The sequence below is a fragment of the Chrysemys picta genome, chromosome 7, assembly GCF_011386835.1.
Source record: "Chrysemys picta bellii isolate R12L10 chromosome 7, ASM1138683v2, whole genome shotgun sequence".
NCBI classification, from domain to species: domain Eukaryota; kingdom Metazoa; phylum Chordata; order Testudines; family Emydidae; genus Chrysemys; species Chrysemys picta.
This window is the reverse complement of record NC_088797.1, coordinates 7,542,419-7,554,419: the sequence shown is the minus strand read 5'-3', so window position 1 is coordinate 7,554,419 and position 12,001 is coordinate 7,542,419. Positions and strand designations below refer to the sequence as shown.

Here is a 12,001-nt window from a genome sequence, read left to right as displayed (position 1 = left end):
ATTTTACGTTTCGTCGGATGAAAGAGAGACCAACACACATTTTTGTATTTCCATTTTGTACGTTTTCCCAACAGAAGGTTCATGATTATTCCCATAAATCTAACAGATTTGTGGCCTGCACTTTAAAGACTCTTTGCCCACATGCAATGTATTACAAATGTCTTGATGAGTAAAGTTTTAATCAGTCAAATCTGTCTTGATTTAGCAGGATTTTGTGGACAAATCTTTGTTCTCGGCTGTGTAATAATTACAAGCTGTTTTACCAGTGGATAAAGAAAGGATTACTCTCCTCTTTGAAAATGGTAACTTTATAATTACATGTATTTACTTGCCTTATCAGAAAATAACTCACCAGCTGAGACGCAGGATTATTTTTGTTTAAAAGGCTCGTGGGTGACTGGAAAAACCACATATTCTGGGTTTTAACTTTTATAGACATAAGAGACATTGTTTCTGCTGGGAATTTGTAGCAGTTTTACAGGATTTTTTTTTCTTTTAATATAACATTCCGTTTCAACTGGTTTCTATATAGACTAACCGGCAATGTTGGGCTAAAGCCAAAATGCAGCTCATTGTTGTGGTCAAAAATAAAAAACTGAGGGTAGGGAAGAATAAAGAGATTAACTTTGTCACAATAAAATGAAATATACTCCTGCTTTTTGGTTGAGAATCTGTAACATTCTCTTGCTGTCTTCCCTCCAAAAAGTGAACTTCTTTCAAATGTGTCCATAAGGACAGGAGCACAGGGGAGTGGACTCTGTTATTGTATATGGTCCATGCTAGTAGGCAGACAGGACCACATTTTCAAAACTGGCTTCTAAATTTCCATTTCCAAAATCGTCCATCCAAGTTTTTGGCTATGCCTTTGCAGACCTAAAATTTTGCACGCTCAGAATTTCAGAGTTGCACATGTAAGCTGTTTTCATGCACAAGTACAGCAGTTATGTATCTGCCCAGTTTGCATATTTGAATGCTATTTGTTGTCCAATATGTGAGCACAAATGCTATTCACGTATGTAAATCTACCAAAAATGTGATTGCCCAAAATTGTTGTGATTAATAAGAGAAGAGAACATATGATATTATGTACACACATTTGAAAATATGAGAAAATATTTGTTTGCCTGATGTTAACCCCACTCTGACATCCTGAGTTTGAAAATTCAACGTGAAAAATGGTATTGTGAAAATATAGGGTAGAAAATGGAGAAAGGAATGTCAGAATAAAAGTTTTGAAGGATTTTTGCAGTAAAGTCATGGAATATAATCTCTTCTTGATAATGTAGCCAAAGGCTACCAAATTCATAAACCACCAAACAGTGTTCAGGTGGCAATAACTTTCAGCTTAATCCCAAAATTAACTGGTGACTAAGTGAAAGGCTCTATATTCCACTCCAAACACTTGACTCTTCCAGACCCTCAAGATTGTGCATCTGTAACTCGAAACTGCGTGTATACTAATGGGGATGAAATGCCCTTGATTTATACAACCACATAGCGTCATGAGGTTGAAACATTGCTATGCGATGACACCTGGTCACAATGTGGTATCACTGATGAGGCCTTACTAATCAAAATGTGAGTGATGAAATATCTCACCATGATGCCCTAACAAAATGTCCTCTAGGAACAATGTACTGATTTAGTTGGGAATTGGTCCTGCTTTGAGCAGGGGGTTGGACTAGATGACCTCCTGAGATCCCTTCCAACCCTGATATTCTATGATTCTATGACTCATTTTTGAAAGTTATTTCTTTATTTCTCTTGCTTTCCTGTATAACCCAGATGCAAACACTTTCTCTCCCCTATTTCCTGGTAAGGGCTGGATGTCACTGCAGAAATCCTGAACCTACTCCTGAACCTCAACTTTCAAAATGGCAGCGCATTTGGTTTCTAGTTCACGTGTATGGCCAAACACCACATTCACGAGTGCTATAAAAACATGGATTTTTTTTTTCATTCAAACTTTTAATGTTCCTGAGTATCGATAGTTTCTAGAGGGTGTGTCTGCACTGCAATAGAAGACCTGCAGCTGTCTGGGGTCACCTGACGCAGGATCAGGATGATGGGCTAATCAAATTGCAGTGTGGAGGTTCAGGTTTGATGTGGAGCCCAGGCTTTGGGACCCAGGAAGGAGGAGAGTCCCAGAACCTGGACCCCAGCCCGAGCCCCGCAAGCCCAAGTCAGCTGACCCAGGCTCTGAGAGTTGGTGCTGCAGGTTTTTTATCTCAGTGTAGACATACCAAGAGATACATTTGTAACAATATAAACTGATTTCATATAGTGTTAAAACTGTAGCAATAAAACATATCTAAAAAGAGTAATTATAAGTAGGCTTTTAAGGTAGCATTACTTACAATAAATATTTATATAATAAATTGCTGGGTTAGTGGTAACAAGTACTGCAAGGCAACAGAAATGTGAATTTGAGACATGACACACAGCAAACACTATAACCCTTCTGGGCCTAGGATTCAGAAGTATGTATTTGAAATAAAGTGGAGTGCAAAGATGTGCTGGTAAAAATCCATAGAGTGACATTGATATTAACTTGAGAGAGAGAAAATAAGAGAGGTTCACTTTCCCCATCTAGAACGGCATTCTTATAATAGGAATCAAGTAAAAAGCAGCCTGTAATACTGTGCATTTTCACTGTTATACAGCCGATTATAGCGTAAATGAAGGGGAGCTTATTTTGATAGCCTACGTATAGAATTCTGTTTACAGTTCTCTGACACCATCCAGTGGCAGGAGGTTAATGTTAGACTAGTTTCGTGGGGATTTTTGTTGTTGTTGTTTTTTTGGCTTTAATTTCCACTGCCATAAAAGGCATTTTACTTTAGTTTTTAAGCCTGTTTCTAATGCTGTCAGATTATTTAGTTGTTAAATCCATTTCCAGTGCTTTCAGACCGTTTTAGAGACATAATTCAAGTTCTCCATTTTATTCATCTTCCTAAAATGTCTATCGCATAACAAAAGCAAACTGAATGTCCAGAAGCAGAAAATATCCGTCATTTACAGCATCCTTGTTGAAAATATCTTTATTTGTATGTCCTGCTTAAAAGGCTGTTTTGTATTTCATATGTACCAAAATCACAGTCTTTTGATTGTGAAAAAGATTTGGTTCACTTCTCCAACTTCCTATTTCCATCCTTTTGCCTAAAACCTTTTTTTTAGCTTGTGTCTTGTATTGATTTTGTTAATACATTAGTCAAGTAGAGTCTAGAGCAATCAACGTGGTGCAGCATACATCTAATGTACTGCTCCCATTCTGACCTGTCAGTAGATTAACCTCAGCAACTTCATGAAGAGAAAATGTTGGTTTTAAATACTCGGATACTACAAAGAGCATAATGTTTTTGCTTTGTAGGAAAATAGCCAACAAAATGTCTTTCGCTCTATCTCACCTCCCCCTACACTCCTTTTATGGAAAAGTCCTATAGAAGCCTATCTATCAATCCATCTGTCTAATCTTAGTTATATTTTGCTATCACTGTTGTATCTGTGTGCCAGATTAATCCTGCGTGGTTCATTAGAAATTAAAAGGGATTCCATACAAGTTATTCTAACAACCTAAAGAATTTTATAGTGAAAGATACCTTTTCTGTAGACTTTTTAATACCACCCTGAAGAGTTCTTCTGCATGTGGATATGTATTTCTGCCTTAAAAACTAGAGGATGGTTGGGAAAAAAAACTATGTCAAGGTTATAATCTTCTATGAAATTCTACCGGACTTTTCTAAACATTACAGAGCAGGCAGGGCTCCTTTCTGTCATAGATTTCAGATGCTGCTTAGTGGTCATTGACCTTTGTAGACAAGCTGTGACTGTCCGTGCAGTGCATGGGGATGGAAAGCATGACCTCTTCTCCCAGTGCCGCTAGGACAGTAGCAGACAGTTAGTTATTCCTCCAGCCATCTGCCTCTTCGATCACAAAAGTAACCAGACCTGCTGCTACAGGGATGTCTTTGGCCTCTATCAATTGAAGGAGTGGGAACCTTGACTTGAGCCCACTGCAGAAACAGGCTCTTGCTTGTGGCAGAATAGAGGTATTATCTGTCTCAATATATTGTATACTTATAAAAAACCAAACAAAAAAACCCGCTCCATGTTTCTATTCAGCAAAATCACACTTTAAAATCATGAGCGTCCCGAAGAGAAAGTTGCATGCTACTGAGCATGTTTACTGCATGATTAATAATTAAGGGGGTAATTAAAGTATAACTGCAGATATAATTACAATTCATTTTGGTAAGTCTAGGAATTATGAAGTAATTAAACATTTTGACAAGGCAAATGAACAAGGAATTTGGTGTGGGGGAGGGAGAGTTCTAGAATCTGCCCTTTAAGAGGATCAGTTCAGGGCATTATGCTGACAACTTATGATGCAGTCCCTAGTGTGAATTCCACCAATGCAGCCAAAACACCTGACGAGTTGATGATGCCTGAAATCATGGACGAATTTGTCCCATTATGTCCGGCTCACTTTGTATGTTGCTTAGTGCATCGATTTTCAGAATTGTCACTTAGCTTTGTTGAAGAAAAGGGTCTGCAAAGTCCAGATTTTTCTTCACTGCTCTGTTTTCCTAAATGAAGAGGTTATAACCAGGGAGGAATCTGAACAACTAGTCTTGCTGTTTTGGAAGAGTCAGAAACCTTCACCATTCACCTTGTGACCCTGTTCCTGAAAAAGGATGGGGGAGCTGGGATGAAAAAGAATGAAATCAAGAAAGGAAAAAGATGATCAGAAAAAGGACTTGAAATCCTACAAAGTTAGTGCAATCAAAATTATGTCAGGGTAATTTAATTTGGAAATAAAAAAATCAGCATGTTTCTTGAGAAATTACCTCTTTCCTGACACAAACTGATTATAGTTTATCTTCGTGTTCTACAGCAGTATCCTGGCACATTCATGTGCAGTAGTCTTTAAAATGGCTAGCATCCTTGTGCTCTCATTTAGGTGATCTTATCTCACCACTGAAGCTTTTGGTGCTCACATGATTGCCAGATGTGTAGCAACATTCCTTGGTAAACATGCTTCATAATTCGTTGGTCTTCCATCCTAACAATAGGACTGTACCAAAGCCACTGAAACTGAACCAGTGCCAATGGAGACAGATGTTGGGGTTGGCTACAAATACCCTTGTTTCTGATCTTGTCCTGCTACTGCAGCTGACAAAGACTGAGAGAATCAAAAATGTCAGTCCACCACTCTCCAGCCTTCCCACATTTCATCGCCATACAATAAAGTTGGTATAACCATGCTTCGGTGGATGTGCACCATTTTGGCAACACGTCGTCTCGGTGATGCTAAAGAAATAGGTCCAGCACATCGGTGTTCTACACAAATGTGTCCCTGGATTTTCTTTGGACTCCAAACGGAAAGTGATTGTTGATTTAACTGAACAGGGTTGTAGAATGTATACATTTAAGTCGGGCGTAAGTTATGGGGAATAGTGAAACATTTCCACAGTTCAGAGTGAGAGATTTTACTGGCTGTTGGAACTGTGGAAAATATTGAATCTTTAAGGTTAAAATCAATATTGTCACTCCTAAGCACAGGTCAGTGAAATTATTACATTAGGACTTTATATCTGGCAAAATTACCGTGGTTCTTTTACCTCGGTGCTTAGCAGCGTTCGTTCCCATGACTATTTGACAAGTGTTCCCCAATAACTAAAGGGTTAGGAGTGTTTTAAGAGAGAGCTCCTCAGTCCCCAGAGGAGAACGAACACCCCATATTGTGCTCTAGTGGACATGTGCCATGGTTACAGAAGCATGAGGATTTTGAGGGTGAAGGTGTAGACTTTGGAACTCATAGCAACAACAGAGGACATCGAGAACTCAGGAAATTTAGTGATAGGCTCATATTCTGATGAGGTGCAGGGTCTATTTAATCTACATATCTAGGGAACTCTGTGGCCCCCATCTCTGTCATATCTGAGCATCTATGATGCCTGAAATCATGGACGAATTTGTCCCATTATGTCCGGCACACTTTTAACATACCGGGCAAAGTGATTTCATAGTCAGATCGTGATTTTGAATATGAATATCATTTTCAGTCAATTCCCGGTTCTTTCACATATTTCTGTAATGCCCTGTTTTGACCCAGTGTTGTTTTACATACAGAGAACCTCTTAGTAAAAAGTAGAGCCTGTTTGCAAGCAATGAATGAACAGGAGAATAAACTTAACATTACTGAACACACTGATGGTGGTGAACAGTTTGCCTAGTTCTTAACAATCCTCCATTTTGGGGTCTCAGTTGCCTGGCAGCCTTCCTTGTAAGTGTCCTGTCCGTCTCCCTTGGGAAGTTTTAGATGTTCAGTATGTGCTTAGTAAATCCTCAGAAAGGGTTAAGAGAAAGTAAGTCTGCCAGTAATATTCTACATCCTTTGTCTCGCCCATCATGCAATGCAAGTAAAAACTGCCCATCATTTTCAGTTTGGTGTTTCCAGGAGGTGCCAAATGTATTGCATCAAACCAGGTAGGAGACTTCTGGGGAGACACTAAATATATGTGATCACTGTGCCAGAACGTTTCGAAGGACCTGTCCCTGTGCGGCTTTAATAAACGAAGAGCTTCAATGACAATCAGTCATCTCTTTTCATTAATCTGTTCTCATTTAACTCTGCATTTGCCTTTATGAGAGTCTGACAGTGTGAAACGTGCATTTCCCTGAAATGTCTCTCTTAATTTATAGCCTTTTTTCATGACTATGAGAGTGCTCTGTTGAGTGTATTTGAAGTGTTGGTCTAAAAACAGAGCGCATAGGGTCAATAGCTGTACAGTCTTACAAATGATATTATAGTATTTGGTATCTTTCAAGGAACAAAGGATAATGTCATGCTCATTTTCTGAATAATTTACAAATTATTCAGATGCTCTTCCATCTCCACTACCCTCCTGGACTTTAAGCAGAGGTGCAGAAGTACTTTATGGGCAGAGGGTCAGACTATTCCTTGGCTACCTGCATCGGGTACTCCCAAACAGTCAAATTCTTAGTATTGCTCAGAAACCTAAAGCTTCTTAAAAAATAAAAATAATAATTTTACTCCTTTGAGGCCATCACAGGTGATTTTAGAGTTATAATTTGTAACTGTGGTGGGTTTTTTTTAATAATAATACCACTAACTTGAGTCCAGTACTTTCGTCTTCAAAATGTTTTACAAATCTTAATGGAATGAAGCATGGTCCATTATCCAGGAGATAATTATCCATTGACTTCAGTGGACATTGGATTGGCCCCTGAGTCCTCATAACTCTCCTGTGATATAGGTAAGTACTGTTATCAGAGAGTAGCTTATCTGAGGCCACAGAAGTAGGCACTGTCAGAGTTGGAATTAGATTTTAGGAGTTCCTGGGCTCAGACCCCTAGGTGACTCCTCTCTCTTTAAAGCAAAATGAAATCTGGTTTAATGCTTTAAACCAGGTTGATGAAGGGTTAATAGAAAGCATTTGCAACATGTATTCATTAGTTAACCGTAATTTCCTTTCTAGGAACGAATGTTCATGAGGCCCAGCGCATTCTGAATGAAAGCGGGTTACCAATCACCTCTGCAAGGGACCTTGAGGATGCAGCAAAGAAAGCAGTGGCTAGTGTGGAAAGCAAATGACTCCTTGAAGATATTTGCCTGCAGAGGGTCTGTGATTCACAAAAGTGACATTCACATTCTTGTTGCAGAGAGAATTATTAGGGTTCCTTAAAGCAGTCATCAGTATTGCTGAACTTACCTATCTGACATATCCAGAGGGTACCAAAATTAGAGAATCCTCAATCTGCATATTTCTGGATTGAGAAATATGTTAATTAACATTTAATTCCACAAAGTTCCTGGGGTTTTTTTGCATGTGTGTTTTTCCAAAATAATGCAGTTGATGGGTTTGTGAATAAGGTATAGTCAGTAATTTACTGACTCCTGTCAATCAGGTTATTCCCTAATCCAACAAATACTGTTTGCACATTTTTTTGGAAAAACATTTAAGTTCATTTTTCATATCCTAAAGAGTCAGCAGGCAAAAGTAAATCCTAATAATTGATTGATTGTATTTTTATGAATTTTTTACAATAACAAAAAAATCTGCTTGCAATAAATATATTTTTCCAGATGTATAGGATTTGTTTTCTTCCTTAGATAGTTTGTGGTGTATCACACTCCATGCCTTAACATATCATCTTTGTATTCAAATACAAAAAGTATACCTCACATTAGGAAGAAAAATTGAATATATTATTTGTGGTAGTGAAAGGACCTTCCATTCTTATACTGTACCAGTAAACAGATGAAATGTGATTCAGTTGATTGTGCTGGGCATTGGAGGTGAAATTAAGTATAGTCCTTCCAAATGTAACAGTGACCTACAGTATCTATGGGTATATGTATGCAGTTAATCTAATGGCTGCCAACTTTTCAAAATAAACTCTTTAAGTAATGGGAGGTATTTGAATTCTGAATATTCAGCATAACGTATAAATCAATAGCAGCACTATGTGAGTAATAAAAAAAAATTCTCAAAATAGTCATTTTATTTCCAAAAAAGAATTTTGATTTGCTGTTAAAAAAAAACAACAATTTTTCTTGTTCAATTTTCACAAACATTTGAATGTTCAAGCTTTAGTAACACAAATACTTTAGACAAGCAAATTCTAAGTTGCAGTACTTGAATATCCACTAAAAATACAATTTTGATTGTGTAGTCATTTGTACTGTTATAATAATTCAAGCTGTTGATTATTCAATCAGGGAACAGAAGATAATATCATGTGGCTTGAGTAACTAACCAATGCAGTACACATTGCAGAGCACAAACTGCTGAAATTTGTGAATAATTTTGAGTAATGTACCAATGAGAGCATGTCATAATCTGTTTCTGAACAATTTGTAAATGGGGGAAAAAGGTAAAATTTGTCTAATAAATTATTCATTGTGAATTATTTGCTCCGCTCTAATCAACCCTCTGCTTTATTTGGAAAAAAAATACTTTGTCATTTAAATTTGTGTTGACATTTCCATGGCAACATTTATATTCAGAAATGATTTTTTTTATTAATCTATGTAGCTATACAAGTAAAGCTAGATTCTGCAATTACCTAATTCCTCTTCCTTCAGCCTGTTGCCCAAGGGAAAAAAATATATCATCATTAGAATAGTGATACTAGTGTGAGTTACTGTCCATATAAGAAAATTACTAATTCAATTAAAGATAATAAGTATTTGATTAATTTAATGAGGCTCTGGTAAATGATTGTACGGTGGGCTACTTTAAAAACAAACAAACAAACAAAAAAACCACTTACCATTAACATCTCAGTATGAAATTATATTCTAAGTACAGGAAAATAAAAACATTTTTGTGTCAGTCAGTAAAGTGGCAAGGTAAATATTTCCTTGTTAAGGTCCCATACAGTATCTAGCTTTCTTATGGTATCCAACAGATATGTTCACTCAGGTTAATCTGCATATAGATCTGAGAGAAGTCGGTTTTTGTTTGGACCTGTGCTAATTAATCCAAATTTTCATATTACTCGTAGCTTTTTTAAATAATATTAAATAGTGATTTTGAAAGTTTTGTGGTAGTTGGAATTAAATGTTTTTTGCTACCAGTGTTGTTTGAAGCAGTGCTGATTTCCCTAGGAGTTTGTGTTTAAACTTTCTACTAAATTTTTTAAAATATACAGAGCTGGTAATTAAATTTAGCAACCCATGAAAAGGAGTTTAGGTTTTTGAGGGAAGGAATTTAACTTAATATGGCTGACTCAACTTCCAGTGGTAAATATGATTGTAAATGGATCCAGTTTTTCATTTTAAAATTCATCTTAATGTCCATGGAACTGCCTACTTTGCCAGAACATGTGAATAAATGCTCCTCTCTGTTCTTTATGGCCTCACTAAAGTCCATGGCAAAACTCCTATTGACTTCAACAGGATAGAATCTTGATCCTGTATTTCTCACCCATGCCTTAAACAGTGAATTTCAGTTTCTTGCATTTAAGTGGGGAAAATAGTACTTGAAATTTAAAACAATTTTTTTATACTGGTCACAGAAGTCTTTTCTTGCCTTACCATGAGCATCTTCTCTACTTTGATCCAGTAATTTGCGACAGTCACTGGAATGTGTCTATAAAAAATGAGTGAAAGATGCACACTAACTTACCTTTTTTGGTTCTAAATTCATAAAGAATATAACATTTGGCACATTGGTATGAAATTTTTTTTAATGTTTTCATGTGCACCAAATATTTAGCCAAATAAATGCAAAAGTCAACCCGATTAATGACTTTGCGTATTCTTTTTAGAGGAAGAAGACTGATTTGTTTGCCTGCTGACTTGTCTGCTCTTCCATTTTGCACCTTCTTATAGACCTGTGAACTGAAGCCCATGTGGATTTATTTCCATATGGGCAATTCTTGTGTGATCTTAAGCTTTTAAGCATTTTGGTTGGTTTGTTTTAAGCTGTATGCCTCCATTTATAAGGTGTTTCCAGTCCTGTCCAAGCGTCATACCCAGTATCCACATACAGAATGGGGCAGTGCACTGCACACTTACAAAAACCTTATTTTTATTTTGGGGACAATATGCAGAAACTATATAAACTCTGGAGAATGCTTGCACTTCAGAGGTGCTGTGGTTTGACAGCACTGGTGCAGTTTGAAGATTAGAAATGCCAAATTCAGCAGCAATCCAATAATTAGAACATGTGCTGGGTTCAAAAGTACTTTTCACTCTTTAGTTGTTCGATGTCCTTGGCGTGACGTTCTTTGCACGGAATAAACGTGCCAAAACAGCTGGTGCCAAGGAATTGGAACCAAAACCTTTACTTGTAATTTGTCTTTGCATTTGTTCCCCACCCCCCTTTGGATGCATGGCCTCAGTCCTGCAGGGCACTGACTGTGGAGCCATATGGAGAAGGTGACCGTTGAGGTTTGGCATTCAGCATAAACTCAGCAACTGGCTTCAGTATGCGCACAAGGGTGAGCTTCTAGCAGCTTTGTCAGTCACGGTGCTTTGTCAGTCTTTTGTACAAACAATCCACGGTGTTGCTGAGTGGCCAAACTGTCACCAGACAGAATTGGAGTGGGTGTCGAAGCCTAGTGTTTAAGACGGAACCCAGGCATGACATTAGTGACACAGCAGTCATTTTACTTCATAAGAATCCCGACAAGTACTGGAAGGCAGATTGCAAAACACAGGCCATCTGGAAAACGCCAGCCGAAGGCACACATGGTGTCAAACACCATTGTACGTAACTTGCTTCAGAACGTAGATTCATGTGACATTTTGATAGTGTATTTCCATCTTTTAATGTTCCCCTTGTTTTCCCTCACAAATTCCTTGATAACCACAATAGAAATGCCTAAACTCGCAGTGTGCTCAAAAGACTTCTTATGGTGGAACGTGGGGGCATGAGGAGCAGCATTTCTGGCTCATCGGATGCTGCATGAGTATCTGGGGCTCAGGGTGTACCTTAACAAAGGAACCCCGGAGTTCGACTTCCTGTCACATGAACTGTGCTGCCATAAATCGGTACTCTGCACAGTGTCGGAGCGAGACCGATTATCTTTACTGCAGCGTGTTGGGTCACAGACTGGTAAGAACCGCATTCACCAGCCTTGGCAGCTGCTTCACTTGCAGCACCTTGGCAGGATTGAGCCCTAAAAGGCTAATCTGGCGTGTGTACTCATGAAAGTAGTCTCAGCACACTCAGCAGGAATACGCCTGTGGGTGAGAACAAGCTGTGAATAAAATTTCACCCTTGTTCAGAGAGCCAGCACAAGATCTAAGCACAGTTAAGTCCCACTTAATGTCTGTTTTGAGGGTTTAAATGGGATTTAAAGTGGTCCATAGGCCTTGAAAATTCACTATATGTTAATAAAGATTCTAGGACAGGGCCCTATTAGAACAAGAATAAAAGGATGAAAATCCTTGCACACTGACATTGTATTAGGGTTTGACCAGATCTCTTTAAAGTTCTTCCAAAGAAAAAGTAACAGCTGGGTG

The 12,001-nt window shown here is 38.0% G+C and overlaps 1 protein-coding gene across 2 annotated transcripts in view; it reads left to right on the top strand.

Moving 5' to 3' along the window:
* Positions 1-8,937, top strand: part of SUCLG2 (succinate-CoA ligase GDP-forming subunit beta) — a 210,535-nt gene extending 201,598 nt beyond the window's left edge. For both annotated transcript variants that reach the window (XM_005297815.4, XM_065550711.1), the window contains one exon: positions 7,503-8,937. In XM_005297815.4, coding sequence (XP_005297872.3) covers positions 7,503-7,618 — 116 coding nt within the window. In that variant the 3' untranslated portion in view covers positions 7,619-8,937. The remainder of the gene's footprint in view (positions 1-7,502) is intronic.
* The last annotated feature ends 3,064 nt before the right edge of the window (positions 8,938-12,001 follow it).